Source organism: Erythrolamprus reginae, chromosome 1 (assembly GCF_031021105.1).
Source record: "Erythrolamprus reginae isolate rEryReg1 chromosome 1, rEryReg1.hap1, whole genome shotgun sequence".
Taxonomy (NCBI): domain Eukaryota; kingdom Metazoa; phylum Chordata; class Lepidosauria; order Squamata; family Dipsadidae; genus Erythrolamprus; species Erythrolamprus reginae.
The window spans coordinates 353,799,456-353,817,672 of record NC_091950.1 but is presented as its reverse complement, the minus strand read 5'-3'; the positions used below and the strand labels follow the sequence as shown (position 1 = coordinate 353,817,672).

The 18,217-nt window shown below is 36.2% G+C and overlaps 2 protein-coding genes across 2 annotated transcripts in view; one reads left to right on the top strand and one right to left on the bottom strand.

The window, feature by feature from the left end:
- Positions 1 to 15,112, bottom strand: part of SLC4A1AP (solute carrier family 4 member 1 adaptor protein) — a 27,651-nt gene extending 12,539 nt beyond the window's left edge. The window contains exons 1-10 of the mRNA XM_070734275.1: positions 14,323 to 15,112; positions 11,329 to 11,515; positions 8,650 to 8,772; positions 6,944 to 7,004; positions 6,387 to 6,526; positions 4,821 to 4,981; positions 4,062 to 4,131; positions 1,371 to 1,560; positions 739 to 850; positions 255 to 450 (exon numbers count right to left, since the gene is read on the bottom strand). Coding sequence (XP_070590376.1) covers positions 255 to 450; positions 739 to 850; positions 1,371 to 1,560; positions 4,062 to 4,131; positions 4,821 to 4,981; positions 6,387 to 6,526; positions 6,944 to 7,004; positions 8,650 to 8,772; positions 11,329 to 11,515; positions 14,323 to 14,886 — 1,804 coding nt within the window. The 5' untranslated portion in view covers positions 14,887 to 15,112. The remainder of the gene's footprint in view (positions 1 to 254; positions 451 to 738; positions 851 to 1,370; positions 1,561 to 4,061; positions 4,132 to 4,820; positions 4,982 to 6,386; positions 6,527 to 6,943; positions 7,005 to 8,649; positions 8,773 to 11,328; positions 11,516 to 14,322) is intronic.
- Positions 14,949 to 18,217, top strand: part of SUPT7L (SPT7 like, STAGA complex subunit gamma) — an 18,293-nt gene continuing 15,024 nt past the window's right edge. The window contains exon 1 of the mRNA XM_070734277.1: positions 14,949 to 15,166. The gene's annotated coding sequence lies outside the window, so the exon portion shown is untranslated. The remainder of the gene's footprint in view (positions 15,167 to 18,217) is intronic.

The following is an 18,217-nucleotide window of genomic DNA, read 5'->3' as shown; positions in this document are numbered from 1 at the left end:
GGAAGCAGATGGACCTCATATGTGTTTGGGTACTCAACCTCTCCCTCCCATTTGCCTGGACATCCTTTCTACTCTATTAGTACATTAAATTGAAAATGTACTGTATTAAGGAAACCAAAAGTAAATACAATTGCTAATAAAATGACTGAACTTTCATATTTACTTTATTTAAGTTTCAACTAATTAACATATGGGTAAGTTGAATGAATATTTAAAACAACAGTTTAATTAATCATTATTAAAGAATTCCATACCTTGGTTTCTAGATGAATAAGAATTGGATGGATTCCCTCCTTTAACCATTTCCATCTTTGTGTTCTGTGAGCTTTGATTTTCACTGCTGTTCACATCATCATCATCTTCCTCTTCCTCTTCTTCCTCTTGTTCCGGCTCCTCATCTTTCATCTTTAATAGGTGTACCGGTATATCTGGACGTTTTGTGGGCAGCTTCTATATTGTAAACAGAAATTACAGTGAATATTGTTTTTCAACTGACATTGAGATATAAGGAAAATCAGAAAAGATACATTAAAAACTGATCTTATATATATGTCTAGGAATAAGAAGTTAATGATCAAATGTTTATTTCAGAAAATATATAGTTCTTATAATAAACATGTGAGATGCAAATTCTGAAATCCTGTGGCAGTTTTTCCCAATATTGTCACAGTATTATGTACTTGGGCAAGTTCTACAAAGCAAAATTAAAACCCACTCTCTTTTCTTCTTCTAACTTACCCCTACGGTCCCTGTTTTTAATTTGAATTTGCTTCCCCCTTTCATGGCACCAAACAGGGGTAAAGTTAGCTTTCTGGGCCTGCTTTGAGATTCCAGATCTTGATTCTGAAGCCTATGGAAAATAAATAATTTTTAAAAAATCAAATATATCAAAAAATTAACATCATATATTGAAGGACACAGTTTACTCATACGGATAACCTACAAACAGAGTCCAATGCAATTCTACTTGGGCTGGCTTCATGCAATACAGGTTTATATAACTAATGGGAACCTAATACAGCCAGTCAAGGGTAGTTCACACAACAGTGCATTTCTTATTTCAACCATGAACTTGTGTATCTCTTTCAATTGCTCAGGGGTTATTATATACTACAAAGGTGCCCACACCATCCACAATGAATTCAAACCATAATTTAAATTGGAGCCAGGATATTCTAAGTTTAAATATAACTTGTATTTCATTACTAATGCTTGGTTAAAAAAATGATAAAAGTACAGTGTAGTATATTACATATTTCGCCTTACTTTAATTTATTGATTAGCCCTTGAACCATATCAAATATGTATATACTGTATTTATTTAAAATAAATGGAAAAGTCAAAGATTAGTACTCTGTAATCAAACTCACTGAGACTTCAGCTCTGGCATAGATGCAGGGGTAACAATCTTAATTAATCCTTTCAATCGCTGCTGTTCCTTCCTCAGTTCAAAGGTTCTCAAATGAAGTTTTTTACGTGTCACACTGTCTACGGAACACCCTGACTTGATTTCTGTCATGAATTCATCCAATGAATCCTGAGTTGCTGAATGGGACTGTGCTATGGGAAATCATATATTAAAACATAAGTGAAATACAGATTCAAACATATTTGTAAATAAATAAATAATAAAGAGAATATTTTGAAAAAGTCTACAGTGTTTCAATGCATTTTGGTATCCAATTATTGTTATAACAGTTTTTGTGACAACATTCTCCCTTCCCATTTAAAGATTAAAACAATACTGATTTATTGTTTTTAAGCAAAGAAAATTCTAAAACCAACCTGTTTTATGTAAAAACAAACATTTTATGCTTTGTAAAGTCACACTACATGTCAAACTTTCAATCTAATGCAAATAAGCATCTTATGGTTTATAATTTACAAAACATGCTAAGAGAATAGCTAGATATATCTCCATTTTAATTCACACAAAAACTGAAACAACAAAGTCGTATTTAAGTCAGATTCCCAAGTGCTGATTTCTCAATCTCACTTCAGATGATCGTATCTTCTTCCAAAAGAAATATATTTCCTATTTCTAATATGCATTTGAAAATATAATTTGAATTTGTAAAATAGGGATATATAGTTATATATAAAAGCAAACAATATTATTAACTTCAATAATGTTGATATATTTTGAACTACACTGTCCCCTATATACTGTCTTACTTAAATTTTTTTAAAAGTGTTAGAAAAATCCAAGAATTCTCACACCAGTAAGGGAACCTTTCTCTCAGAAAATAAGATAATATTTGCCCTGATTCAGGGATTGTAATTTTCTTTAAAAACAGGACTATTTCAAATTCAATATTCAATGCCTACCAACAGGTCAAGATTCTACAGATTGTGGAAGTTAAGATGGGGACAAACAGCCTTCAGCGCAATCCAAGTAACAGTGAAAGAATGTAAATTTGGAGGCTATTTAGTCAGGAAAATTTATCATCATTAGTTTGGGATGGAGTTATGCTAACTCAGACAGAAGCAATGGGAAATTTGTGAGCTGTCTTAAACGTCAGTTATGCTATAAATGCACCTCTTCTGGATCAGAGGGTCCTTTTACTCATGCTGTAATTACCTATTGACTGGATTATTCTGGGGCTGCCTTTGAAGACTGCATGGCAGTCTGAGTACGTGTTGTACTTCCTCTTCCTTCTTATACATAGTTCAGTCAATTAAGAAGATGTCAGCCTTGTCCTGGTTTCTGGTAGAACTTTAGCTACTACAAATAACTCTTACTAAATGCAGTATTTCATAAACAAAGAAACTCCATCTTTATTTCTCTTCCCTTCCGTATTCAAAATACAGTTCTAGCACATTCCTCTTCCTCCCGCTATCTTTCTTAATTGCATTCCTCATACATTCCTCCCAGCCTTCTCCGTTTAACAAGATTTATGTACTCACAGCATGATTCAAAAACAGCAGAAATGACTAAAATAACAAAGAATGCATTTGCTTGCTTGGGAGCTGAACGGAAATACCTTTCATTTTATCCCTACAACATTAAAACTCCACCCTTCTTCCCCACTGACCCCCTGACGTACCAAATATATCACTCCAGTATTTAACCCATTCCTCCCCTTAATATCTTCTTCCAAACACCTGTTCCTTACGTTTTTGAACCCTTCTGAATTTAGGATTGACCCAGCGAACATCTGATTTTTTCTCGCTAGATTCTGGACTCATAGCCACATCCTGTGGCTGGCCTCCCACCTGTTCTACTACCTGTAACCCCGGGCCCACCACTAATTCATAAACACTATCCGTATCAGAGTCCTCAATTTCTTCATCATCCTCCAACTGACCAGGAGTATGTACCACAAGCCTGAGTCACTAACAAATGTTATCTGATATTTTAAACTTAAAAAGTTTCTCAGGCTTTTAGCCTAGATAATGGATCCTAGATAATGATAATCTTCCTTATTCTTTACAATCTAGCTCTATTTATCTCTGCCCATTCTATAAGATCTGATATGGCTGGTGTGCTCCATTTCCCATTAAGGAAACAATCTCACAATGTGAAATCCATGAAGAATGCTTTCTTTGTCAAAACAGTTTAACACATGCAATATACTGTATGTCTCCCTCTACCTTTGTGAGCCTTTAGAAAGGTCCCAGATACCAAAAAATATGACATGATAAAATCAATGATCTTTTTTATTATCTTTTTTCTCCGATCACTGCTGAGTCAGTTAAGTTCATGAAAATAAACATGCTATTACAAGTTGGTGGCAATAAAAAATTATTTCAACGGTTGTACATTAATCATAATCCACAATTTGACTCTGCATGATGCATAAATATATTTTGAAGGAATGACTTCAAAATAATTGTATATTTATTTAGAAATGTATTTGCTGCCTATCTCATTTCAAAGCAACTCTGGGCAGCTTACAAAGTAAAAATAATTCTTTTGATGATCCATGTGGCTAGTCTCATTTATGTTTTACTCCATTTTAACTGTTTAGGAATCTGCGTAAGACAGCCTGCATTCATATATACAATGATATGTTCCTATGAGATTTTCCCACAATTTTAATGGAAACTTATAATCTTACTTGTCCTTGAAGATTTCAGTTTCTCTGCTATCTCAGAGAGCTCTCTCTCAGCTGCATGTAGTTTTGCAACCTATATATAAGATACCCACGGTAAGTCAGACTTCAGTAGTTATTTCTTTTCAAAACTCATTTTTATGTTGTTCTTCCCCAGAATTAAATTTTCTTCCCATACATTTCTTCTTTTTACTATCTGTATTCATTTTTACTCTGCTTTCCTGGTTTTACTATACATTTTTATAATTACTGTAAATCATTTTGATATATTCAGAATAAGCTGTATGAAAACAGCTTTTATAAATAGATAAAATAAGACATTAAAATATGTATCTATGATCCAATCATATTATTTTCATTCAATAGTGATTAAATCTTTTTGCTCTGAAGAACAAGCAAATCTATGCATCTATTTAGGCACCATTAATTCTTTTTGGTTTTAGTTTAATAAGACAATTTTTTTAGCAATTTCATTAGTAATTTTGCTTCTGTATCTCAAATTTCATGACAATATGGTTTTCATTTTAGATGTCTTAATTCTATAGCATGTCAAGATACTTTGAAGCATGAATGTTATTTGAATAAAATAATTTTATATAATCATATATTCAAACTATTTTAAATTATACAACTTTTCTTAAGCAAAAAAAATAACCTAATGTAGCCATGAATGGTATTTAAATAAAATAATTTTATACTATCATTTCTTTTTTTAACAGCAAGGCCAACAAAGCTGAATGGATTACTGGCTTAATTTGCTCTTACCAATGAATCATGTGTTTCTGGCTTTTCATCTATCTTTCCAGCTTTCTTCATTCTGTTGAGTCGTTTCTGTTCAATAACTCCTGTCCGATCAAGGAATATGTCATCATCACTATCATAGAAGTCTTCTTCTTCCCAATTCTTTGCTTTTCTTTTCCGGGACACTAAGGGAAAAGTATTAATATTTTTATTTACTAATCAAATTTCTACACTGCCTATCTCACCTGGATAGCAAATAGAGGCCAAATAATCCTCATATATGATTTCACATTTAAAAAAAAACAACCATGTCATATAAGACCACATATTTGTGATGAAAATAACAAATATAAGCAATATATTATGAAGATTGAATGACTTTAAAGTTGTAACTTGCCAAAAGATGGCAGTGCTAATGTACACTGTATACCTTTTAGTGTAACCTTAACTTACACATTTCCCCTAAATATCCAAACAATAAAATGCATAGAAATGGACAATGAAAACAATACAATAAATTATGAGTCAGGAGGATTCTAACAATGTTCAACTAAAAAGTTATCTTCCCTGAATTCTGTCTATAAATTGTCAAGGGAGCTACACCTCAATTTGGGAAACTATGTTCCAACATGTTATTTGAGATCTGCTCTTCCATTTCAGAATAGAATAGAATAGAATAGAATTCTTTATTGGCCAAGTGTGATTGGACACACAAGGAATTTGTCTTTAGTGCATATGCTCTCAGTGTACATAAAAGAAAATATACATTTCTATTCTATTCTATTCTATTCTGTGGGCTGTAAGTTGGTATGAGAAAAGGCTGCTATTGTTTGTGAAATAGAAGCTTGTAGTCAGTACTTGTCGCTATGCATTAATTACTTTCTGACTGCTGAAGGAATCCTTCCAACTGAAATTCACTACATAACACATGCTTATTGCAACGATTGTGTTAATAATATGAGTCATCCAAGAGGCAAGGATGTGGTTGAAGGAACAAAGCTTTAAGAAACTTGTCTTTTGCTGGCAAATGTGGTTATTACATGAAGTAAAATATTTACAAGTAACAAAAGAGCTGATTCAAGGATTATTTTCCAATTTCATCTATTGTAATATCCATTGTTTAAACTGCAATTATTGATGCAGAAGGCTTATTTTTCGATCAACTCTTGTTTAGAGCTCCTTATCAAATGGTGAGGTAAACCCTTTTTTAAACAGTAACTACATCCAGACTGATGATGTAATGTCCGCAATATAACAATGAAGCTCAAAGAGCACTAAGTACAATAGGCATACATTTACAAAAGTTCTTGATAACAATACTGCTTCATGAAGTTTTCTTTAACATCTAACGGGCCCGAGTTATGTTTGTTTTGTATGTATGTTTGTTAGATTGGTTTGGGGGTTTATAATGGGTTGTTAGGGTCATGGGACTTTATTTACTGTTGTTGTTTGACTTCTTTTTTTATTATTGTATTATTTTTATTGTTGTAAGTCACCCCGAGTCCTACGGGATTGGGTGGCATAGAAGTTGAATAAATTAAATTAAATTAAATTCTTCTCAGAAAAACAACAACTGGCCATATAACCTACCTGCCTCTTGTCTCAACACACCCCTAGCATCCAATATTCGGCAGGCTTCCAATGCACACTGGATCATTGCTTCTTTTTTCTTCCCTGAATGAATAGCTTCTGCCACAAGCTGTTTCCCTGAGGCATCATCTATCGGCAGCCTATCCAATTTAATGAGGTGAAGGTATAAAGCAAAATCAACAGTTCAGTCAATTCCTCTGATTTGTTTTTTAAATCAAACAATTTAAAATTGGCTTAAACAAAGTGTTTTCATGTTATATTAAAGGTAAGGTATTTAGTTATTTCAAATTAGTTTTTCATTGTAGATCTACTAGTAAAAATCTCAGTGGCAATAGACAAACCAACCAACCAACAAAAAAGGCAACGGCCCCCAACTAATCAACACTATTCAGAAAACAAACAAAAAAACCCCTATTAACCCCCATACCTGCAAAAAATTAAAATAAAAATCAATTTTAGATATCAATCCGTATCTGGAAATAAGTGACATAAAATCTTTTGCAGCCTGTCTAATTGAATGAATATACACAAAATTGTTGCATAATATACATACATACTTCACCCTACAAAGCCAGGTGCCTGTTCCATGAGAATCAAATTCATATTCCAATTCTTCACCTAGATAAAAAGGGAAAGGAAAATCAAATTATTGGTTTTAAAAGACACCTTATTTATATTTATATTAATCAATATTTTATTATTGTTGTAAACATTATAATTAATTAAATGGATTAAACCAAATTGGAACTTCCAAATTGACTGAAACTTTAATCCTTTGAAGTCTTTTAGTAGTTAGCTGTTTATTATGTCACTAGCTCTGCATACAATTTCATCTGAAATGAATTGCTGTGTTCAATTTGGATTCATTTATAATTAGTACATCCAATACTATGGAAGCAATTTTTTCTTACTCTCCTCACTTGTTCTTTAGGTCTTCAGCATTACCAATATGCAGATGACACCCACTTTACTAATTTGGTCCATACAGATATCTGTGTCAAGTAATGTTGGATGTGACATTATTTGGCAATTGACTGAAAACTTGATCTACCACAGTACCAATGACGTATTTTTAGGAAGTAGAAATGCAGTCTTGGGAAAAGTGTTCCTTATTAAAACCTTGCTCTTAGAAGTTAGTGTACCCTCATACAACTTGTTAATCAATCAGCTGCATCATTTTTTAAAAAAACCCCACAAACTTGGTTACTATTAAATGTTCTAACAACAATCTAATTAGACAACTGCAATAAGTTTCATAATAATTACTTCTATAAAGAAGTTAATAATAGCAAGTACATATTTGTGTGGCCAAGCTGTTGGTTTAACTCCACTGATAAACAGGGAAAAAAATTATGTTTTGGGTATTTAAAAACTCAGCAGCCTTGTTTCCCTTCAAGTGGGAGGAGGGAGGCTTCCAATAGAGGCTGGATAGTGAGTTGTCTGAAATGCTTTAGCAGATCTTTCACTAAGCAATAGGGCTGGATCAGATGACCTGTAAGATCCTTTCTGACTATACTATTCTACTAGCCTGTAGAGATTCAATACATTATTATTATCATTAATATTATTATTATTTATTAGATTTGTATGTCACCCCTCTCCGCAGGCTCGGGGCGGCTCACAACAGTGATAAAACAACATACAATAACAAATCTAATATTAAAAGTCTAAAATAACAATTTAACATGAAAAGTCTAAAACCCCCATTATTTAAAAAGCATACACACAAACATATCATACATAAAACTACATAGGCAAGGGGAGATGTCTCAGTTCCCTTATGCCTGACGGCAGAGGTGGGTTTTAAGAAGTTTACAAAAGGCAAGGAGGGTGGGGGCAATCCTAATCTCTGGGGGGAGCTGGTTCCAGAGGGTCGGGGCCGCCACAGAGAAGGCTCTTCGCCTGGGTCCCGCCAGCCGACATTATTTAGTCGACGGGACCTGGAGAAGACCAATTCTGTGGGATTCATGTTACTGGTTTTGTAATTATAGTGCTTTAATGGCATTAAATTATACTAAAGTATGCTGCAAATTAAATAGGCAATCTCAAAATGCAGAAATAAGTCATTATTTTGAACACCAGAAAGAAACACATGCACTAGATATTTTTGGCTAGCACCTTATCAACTGTCCCATTTGCAATATTCAACAAAAGAAACCTCCAGCTCTTTAGGATGACCAAGAGTAGCTTTATTGAAAGATCCATCTAGACAAAGTCAGTTTTGTCTTTTTCCAGCTATGGAGTTGAGTCAAGTTTGACACACCTTCTCTATCAAAAAACCCTTGCAATGCTTTTTTGGGATCTTTCAAATAAAAGGCTTCTTGATCCTCTTGAAACTCAACAGCAATTTGATTTTCTTCACCCTCTTCTTCCTCTGCATCTTCCCCTGAAAAATTAGGCATCAGAGAATTAGGCATCAGAGATGACTCACAAGATAATAAGAACATTAAACGTTTGATCTAACCTAGAATGGCCAGCATTCTGTTCTCAAAGTTGCCAGTCAGATGCTTATGAGAAATTAGATCACACTTCTCTTCATGCTTTTCAGAAACATATTGCTTTCAATACGGGATAAATAATACCATGATTAGTGACCACTTTCATTTCATACATTAATCTAGTCCCAAGGTGATATCAGTCATATTCTCCAGAAATAAATTCCAAATGTTAAATATCTGTGTTGTAAAGTAGTACTTTTATTCTCAGCATATAGCTTCATTTAAGGATGCTGTGTTCCAGGACAAGAAATGAGAAGAAAAACATTTTCCAGGTCAACTTTTCTTTGATTGTGTGTGAATCATATTACCTGATATTGTTCATGGGCTGAATGTTGTAAAATATCAGTCATAGAAAATTGATCTGGCTGCTGTTTTCAGCATCCAAAAGATTTTCATCCTAAAAGGTTTTCTTCTTTCTTCTACTAAAAGTGTGTTAATGAGTAATATTTTTGCACAATATTATGCAGAGACTGACTGCATCATAACATTGATAATTATAGATTCAATTTCTTAATAATTCCTTAAATATGTTCTGCCGGCTTCTAGTACAAGCCTCCGATGAAAAGGAAATTAGCTCAAAACAGACACACACACTCAGTAGAAGTCCAGTAAATGTTGTTTATCTCAACAAAAGAGAAGCAAAACTCCCTTTTAGAATTCAAAAGGATTTCTTGTATAAACAAGGCAGTAATGGATTACAGTCTGATAACAAGGCAAGCAATAAATCAGCAATAAACCAGTACTGTGCAGTTAGGCACAAATACTGTTTGTTCCAGACGTGGGAAAAACTTAAAAGGATTTCTTTTCTCAAACTTCGTGACTCCCAACAACTACAATCAGATAATCTCCACACTGCTCAGCCCGCACGCTGCCAATTTAACAGCTGCTATAATTATGTGAGCCCCACCCAATCACAGGTGGATTCTCTATCGCCTGTAATATTTCTTCAATTGGTCTCTTCTATGCATAAATCTGCGCATGCGTGGGTCTAGCAATTCCTCATCCGAATCTACCGAAGATAATGGAGATTGGCTTCCTGGGCTGTCTGCCAAGCCCCCCTCTTCCAAGTCACCCCCACCTTCTTCTTCTTTCGAGGAAACTTCACTACCTGACTCTGTCGGCAATAAAACAGGCCTATGACATGTTGCTGTTTCCCCTGCATCCACCTCCACATTCCTTGGGGCAGGAGCTGGGCCAAAGCCAACCACAACAAAATAGAACCTGATTTATTACGAAGTGCTTTTTTCCAGCTATGGGAAAAAAAAATATTTTCATCCAGCTGCTTTTCATAACCTTGAGAACATTTTGTTACGGGTCATCACCTATTATGAGTTTTTGCTTTAAGCAACTGAAAGCAACTGCATTCACAAAATGATATTTGCCACTTTATTGCCAAACTTTAATTCTTTAATTGCCTTCTCTTCTCCTTGCTGTAGCCATCTAAATTATTTATTGATATCTGTGCATTTCACCACTCACTTCAAATATAACTCATTTAGATAATTAAGAAGTACTAATTCTATTACAAGGGTTTGAAGGATCACACTCAATAGCGAGATCATCAAGTCTCTTCTTTCCTTTAGTTAATTAATGAGGCGTTTATAAAGAACCTTTTCTCTTAGCACATTACTGGTTACTTTGTTTATGAGTACACGGGCTCCTACAGTACTTTTTAATACTGTAAAACCTCTCTAGAAGAACTTAGAAAAACAGTACATTATTTTTATTATGAGGTTTAAAAAAAAACACTTTTCACTCTTGTACTGGATTTAATGGACAGGTACAAGATTCCCCAAAATTTTGCTATTACAAATCAAATGATCTATCAACATGGGGTTCTAGAGAAGAGAATTTACTACAAAAATAGATATTTGACATAGTAAAGCTTTAGAAAAACATTTCAAATAAATTCAGTCAAATAAATTTTTAAATATTTGAAAATAATGAATTTATCAAAATAAAGCTATTTTAGGAAAATACATCTCTTTACAGTAAACTTTTGTTACAATAATAATTTATATTTGGGAGATAAGATAGTATGATTTTAGCTTATATATATCAAGCCTCAAATGAATAACTAAGCAAATTTATCTATCTCAAATGGATCGTTTTCCTGTTAGCATGGTTTCATCCAGTAAAATCCATTACAAGCCTTGATAAAGAAACTTATTACTTATTTGACTACATATAATCTAGGCTATGCTAAATTTACATCTGATAGGATATTGATAATTTTTAATGTTAAATAGATTTAATTTTAACTAACCCCCCCGCCCCCAATTTTTGCTTCAGAGGATGATTTAGAATATTGTGAAATATAAAGATAACAAAAACCCAGAGATATGAAGGTGCATTCTCTGAATCCAGTTGCACTTGCTCATATAAAACAAGCTCCATAAAAACACATCATTGAAGATTCTGGCAACAAAATGTTATAATCTTACCTATTCCCCAGGAACAGCTTAAATCATTCTGACTATTTTCACTTTTCTTTATTTCAATTTCTTTTTGTTCCTCATCAGAATCATCACCCAGCATAGTTTTTTCTAACTTAGCCTGTTGCTGCTTGCGCAATTCTTTCAGTTGTGTTACAGTCAGTTCTGATTCTGGCTCTTGATCCTCCTCTGGACCCTGGGGATTAAAGTTTTGAATTTAAAAACTATGGGTATATGCCAAGAATTAAATACTATTAAATTAATTGTGACTTACTTTTCAGTGATTATATAAATAATCTGGGCTGGATAACACCAGGAAAATCAACATCTTATTTATTCTAATCACATTCATGCTAAAACTACCAGACATTTTCTTAAGATAGTGAAGACAAATGTGGTTGCAATACTGGAAAAAGTCTGATGCAAGTTGCAAATAAGAATAATGAAAACTATTAAAAGAGCTTTGTAATATACAAATAGCATATTCAATCAGCATATTTATTCTAATATTAAAAATGTAATCATTCCATATTTTCTATCTGCTTTTTGATATTGTTCGCAAAACAATTGTGTATTGTTTAAGCTATATTTATGTATAATAGGACAAGACTCATATCTCCCCCAAAATAAAAAATAAGAAATATAAAATAATTAAAAATAATAAACTAATAAATTTAAAAGAAAACAAAAATCAAAGGGCAGATATGATGGACCACTATGTCTTTTTCTGCCATCAGTTTGTCATGCTTCTATTTTCTTTTTTTAAAATATGCAATAATGAAATAAAACTATCTAGCCCTTTCTCATGTTTAATACAAATCTTCAAGGAAAACAGTCACACTTCAAAATATAAAATCTATTGTAATATACTGTAATGTACTGAATATCCTGTATTGTATATAATATACTCTACTGTATGTACAACAGCTGACAACATACACAAAAACTTTCTTATTTTGCTGTGAAATATTGTTCTTCCTATTGCCTCAAATACTATAAAAAGTCAGTCTAGTATAATGGTGAAGGCACCAGTCTTGAAAGCAGGAGACTCTGAATTCTTATTTTATTTATTCATTTGTCCAATACACAATACATATGGAAGAGAATAGACATGAAGTAATATATATAAAGATAATATGTAAAAATAGAGGAGAAGATATATGAAAGGAAGAAAATCTATATGATATATGAGATAAAGGAAAGACAATTGGACAGGGGACGAAAGGTACGCCCTTTACTGACCTCTTAGAAACCTGGAGAGGTCACTCGTGGATAGTCTAAGGGAGAAATGTTGGGGGTTAGGGGTTGACACTATTGAGTCCAGTAATGAGTTCCACGCTTCGACAACTCGATTGTTAAAGTCATATTTTTTACAGTCAAGTTTGGAGCGGTTAATATTAAGTTTGAATCTGTTGCATGCTCTTGTGTTGTTGCGGTTGAAGCTTGTCCTCTTGTCCTCTCTTAAGCACAAAGCCAATTGGGTGACTTGAGCCAGTCATTCTCTCTCAACCCTAGCAAGGATGCATTGGCAAACCAAAATATTTTGTCAAGAAAACTGCAGGAACTTGTCCAGGGAGATGCCAGGAGTCAATACTGACTTGGGAAACCAACCCTTCCTCCCCAAATAAAAAAACATCTAATATTACATCCCAATATCAGGCATGGATAGAATTAAGTGCCAGACACCTTATTACCTTTGGAAGCCACACATCCTTGGCAAAATACATGTGAAGAAAAAATATACGGTAGCTGACATAAACAAAAAATGGCAAAGCATACATTTAAAAATAATATACAAGTGGAAACCTGCCTCTGAATGCCTCTAGAACTAAAAAGACTAACTTACAGGGATAAACTTAAGAAACAGCTGAGAAATCCTGAGCAACATTTAAAATAATGTTGATACTCTAGAATGAGTGCAGAGAAGAACAACAAAAATGATTAGGGGACTGGAGGCTAAAACATATGAAGAATAATTGCAGGAACTGGGTATGTCTAGTTTAATGAAAAGAAGGACCAGTGGAGACATGATAGCAGTGTTCTAATATCTCAGGGGTTGCCACAAGGAAGGGAGGAATCAGACTATTCTCCAAAGCACCTGAGGGTAGAAAAAGAACCATTGGATGGAAACTAATCAAGGAGACAAGCAACTTAAAACTAAGGAAAAATTTCCTGACAGTTAGAACAATTAACCAGTGGAACAGACTGCCTGCAGAAGTTGTGAATGCTCCAACACTGTAAGTTTTTCAGAAGATGTTGGATAACCATTTGTCTGAAGTGGTGTAGGGTTTGGCAGGGGGTTGGACTAAAAGACCTCCAAGGTCCCCTCCAAGTCGTTGTTGCATCGGACCAGAATATCTTCGGGACCACCTTCTGCCGCACGAATCCCAGTGACTGGTTAGGTCCCACAGAGTTGGCCTTCTCCGGGTCCCGTCGACTAAACAATGTCGTCTGGCAGGACCCAGGGGAAGAACCTTCTCTGTGGCGGCCCGACCCTCTGGAACAAGCTCCCCCCAGAGATTAGAACTGCCCCCACCCTCCTTGCCTTTCGTAAACTCCTTAAAACCCACCTCTGCCGTCAGCCATGGGGGAATTGAGACATCTCCCCCGGGCCTAAAAAATTTATGCATGGTATGTTTGTGTGTATGTTTGCTTTTAATAAGGGGTTTTTAGTGATTTTTAAATTAGTAGATTTGTTGTACATTGTTTTATTGTTGTTGTGAGCCGCCCCAAGTCTGCGGAGAGGGGCGGCACACAAATCTAATTAATAATAATAATAATAATAATAATAATAATAATAATAATAATAATAATAGCTTCCCTTGGAACAGTGTTATCAAATTTAGGTATTGCCCATGTCACTTTTACAGTGACTCTGGATCAGTGTTGTTGTTATTATTATTTCCATGGGATATCCCCCCTTTTAATAAGGAACAATATTTGAGTCACCTGCATACGGATTTCTCTTGCTCAGACGTTGTGCAGGTGCTGCACTTCACTCACCTGTAAGATGAAGAGGCGGCTGCTGCCCCCAAAACGCAAGACGTGACCCACCCGGACGCGACAGTAGGTGCGGGGAGGCACTCTCACTTTGTTCAGGAAGGTGCCATGGGCGCTGTCCAGGTCGTAGACATACAGGCCGGGTTCGGGGCTCTCCGACGCCAGGGGCTCTTCCCCTTCCGCAGAGCTCCGCGGGGGCCGGCGCTGAAGCACGGCGTGGTGCCGCGACACGCACGGGTGAGCCAAGGAGAGGTCGCAGCCCGGTGCGCGGCCTACTAGGAGCCGGCTCCGACCGGCGAGGCTAACGCGGTCGAGCACCGAGCCGCCTTTTATCGTTTCTAGGCGGTAGCCTGAGGAATCTTCTTCGGAGGGGTAACCTCCCCACGGCGGCTCCTGATACTCGGGAAGGAGGACAGGGGGGCAGGGGCCCACCTCAGGGCCGTGGGGGCGCCTAGGGGCTTCCCCCTCAGCTGCCTTTCCTCGAGCGAGCGAGAGAGGCAACGGAGGGGGCAAAATCGGCTTCTTAAAATCCTCCGCCGCTGTACTCCCTTCTGTGGGAGCCGCCATCTTAGCAGGTCCGCTTCTCTAATGGGTCCTCCCAGGAAACTGCTTCCCTGGTGCTTCGGTTCCGGGAAAAGCAGCCCTTCCTCCTTCTAGGTTGCCGCGGGAGGAAAGCGGGTGAGCGGAAAGAAAAAAAGGGACGCGGCCGTGATTTTTAGGACCAAACACTGGGGCTATTTGGTATCCCCCTCCCCAAAAAGTATCACGTTGGGGGGGATTCCTGAGGATGTGGGACTTCCTGAATCCGGCTTGGTCCAGCATTGCGGTACTGAAAGTCTTTGGGAAGGTAAGGCCGCGCGAAGACTATTGTTGCTAAGGTTGGGATGCCAGGGAGATGCGTTGAAATATCAGATCTTTGTAAACGCATGCAATGCCTGCAATCCTCCCTGTGATTCCAAAAGGAAGCGGAGAGAATTTGGATGTGAGGCAGCTGTGCGAGCTTCTTTTTGTTAGTGCAAAAGTTGTGCACCAACTTTTCTCCAAACTTCTCCCTACTTGCAAAATGTCCACCAGATAGAGGAGCATTAACACTTGATCCGGGACCTTTGAAGATTCTAGATAATGTTTTGGTGAATTTGCCACATTTGTGTCCAAAGATTCTGTTTCTGGGTGGGATAAACGAGTGGGATTAAATTCTGAAAGTAGTCTTTTGAGATGAGTCAACCACTCATCCCCTGGCCTGAATTGACAGATCTTCTGAAATTATTATTTATTTTGTGTGGTGGTGAGGGGATGGTCAGATCATTCCCTTCTCATTTCAAAGCATAGTTTGAAGCTACCCTGGTAGTCTTATTCTGACAATTTGCTTGCAAAAATAATTGAAAGAACTGTGACCAAAGTGAGTATTTCTCAGGATCAATAAGAAGCGGTGATTGCTAGAGGGCATCAGGTTGAAGGCAAAAACACTAGTTCTGCACTATAAATTCCACGGAGAGGGGTGGCAAATTCATTCAACCAATATATATATATATGGTCATATATATATGACCATATGTATTCAGTGGCCTTTACCTTCAGAAGAGTGTGACTTTTAGTCAAATCTTTCTGTAGCATGTCAGCCCTAAAATCAGGCCAAGATCAACTTGATCTTGATTGAAGATGAGACCAAAAAATTCATATTGGGACTAAAACTACTTTTAATTAATTTGGCTATAGTAACAGAAACTTGTGATTTTGCTTTTGGTTTACCTTCTCTTAGACTATGCCAATTAAGATGTCTGAGTTATTTCTGCATTCTTCCTTCATTCTTTGGATTTATGCAGTGTTTGTCGTCCCATTGCTTTGGTAATGGATCTTAGACAGCTTTAACAGCTAGAGCTGTCTTGAATAGAAATAGTTTAATCTACAATATGTGGAGAGTTAATGAAGACTAAAAACACTCATATGCTCAAACCAAGTGATTAATGTGAACAGCAACAAGAACAAAATATTCCCACCATTGATAAGTTGCTTTGTCTATTTACACGACATGGAATCTATATAAGGGAGCATCAGTTCAAACTTGATCATCAATTTATGTGAGTGTAAACACATTTATTTTATCAAATTTAGGTACTGCCCATCTCACTTGTAGAGTGACTCTGGTGAAATCCAGCAGGTTCTGGAGAATTGGTAGCAGAAATTTTGAGTAGTTTGAAGAACCAGCAAATACCACCTCTAGCTGAATTAGTCAAAATTCATAATAAAGTTGTTAATTTGCTTCTAGAAGGGTAGATGTCACTATATTTGTGTCAGAGTTCATGCCTTTAAAACAAGATGTGCAATTTTAGACTTAACAAGGCTACTAATAGGAGAAAAATGCAATTTAATTCACAAAAGTGATACGAAGATTAGAATAGAATAGAAGCAATGTAGCACATTTCAAATTTAATATTTAACAATGTTATGAAACGAATAAATAACTTATGGCTTGGGATCTAAAATTGTTAGTAACATGTTCAGTAGTTCACTTACTTGTGAATCTTTGGGATTAAGACATCAGTTTGCTAAGATCTGTGATAGTGAACCTTTGGCACATACACCACAGGTGGCATGCGGAGCCATATTGGTGGGCACATGAGGCATTGCCCTATGTCAGCTGCAGTATGGATGCATGTACTGGCCAGCTGATTTTCGGCTTCGGGGAAGCCTATTTTCGCCCTCTGGAGACTTCAGAAGGTTTCCCTGAAGCCTCCAGAGTGCAAAAAATGGCCCAATGGGAAAACTGGAAGTCTGTTTTCCTGAACATCTTGTTTGACATTTGGCTGTTTTTCACCGCCCCCAAGCTTCAGGAGTCCAAAGGGTTCAGTGAGGCCTGTGTTCATGTGTGGGAGGGGCAGCACTGTGTTCATGTGTGGGAGGGGCAGCACTGCAGGGGAGGAGTTGTGCACATGCACAGGAGGCAGCTTGGGGATTGTGTGTATGCACAGGGGGAGGGCATGGGTGTGGGCAAGTGTGTGTTTGTGCGTGCACACACTCTTTTGGCATGTGAGCCAAAAAAGATTCCTCATCACTGGCTTAGATTGTCTATTGGTAGCTCCTTCTTATAAGCTCTTGCTTTCATAATTAGTCATAGTATATGCTACCTGGTTTTCTGTCAATTTCTTTTAGGCGACATTTGATTTTTCCAATCATCAAGGTTTTCACCATTGATTTTTGTCTTCCTATTATGTATGCAAAATATTTCAGCTTTAACTTCCAGTGAGCACTATGAAGAATGAGATTAAAAACAACTTTGTTTTTAATTTTGTTAATTTTCTTAGAGAAGCTAAGAAGATACCCACCTCTGTTAAAGTAATGACATGGGGGAAATCCTTTTCCTATCATCTAAATGTGGTAATTATTCCTAATAGCATCATCTTCATTCCAGTTAAGATTTCACAATGCCTTTTCCTCTGATCTTTCCACCCCCTGCTGTTATGTTTATGGGTACATTATGCAATATTGGAGTCTCTTCTTCCATTTGCTAAGAATAGAAGTTATTCTATGAATGCCAAAGGGACAAATTTCTGTTGGAAACTTTGTTAAAAAGTGTGGTAACTTTGAAGATTAGTTGTTGCTTGGAAGTTCTTTTTCCCCCCCTAGTAAATGTCACTCTTTTGTAATATCTAAATAAAACTTCTCTTTACTTTTCTGGTAAATTAGTTTTTCTCCTTGCAATGCAGTTGCCCTTCAACTGTGCTGTCTCCATTTGTTTCCTTTTTTTCTTCATTGCTGTTTTTGCTGGAGGAACGGAGATTGTGTTTCTCTGTGTTTATACTACCTGCATGTGTGTTTCTATGTGAGAAAAAGTAATTGGAATATCTAGAGCTGGAAGAACTAATTTTATAAAGAAGGTACCTTATTTTATGGACCATTA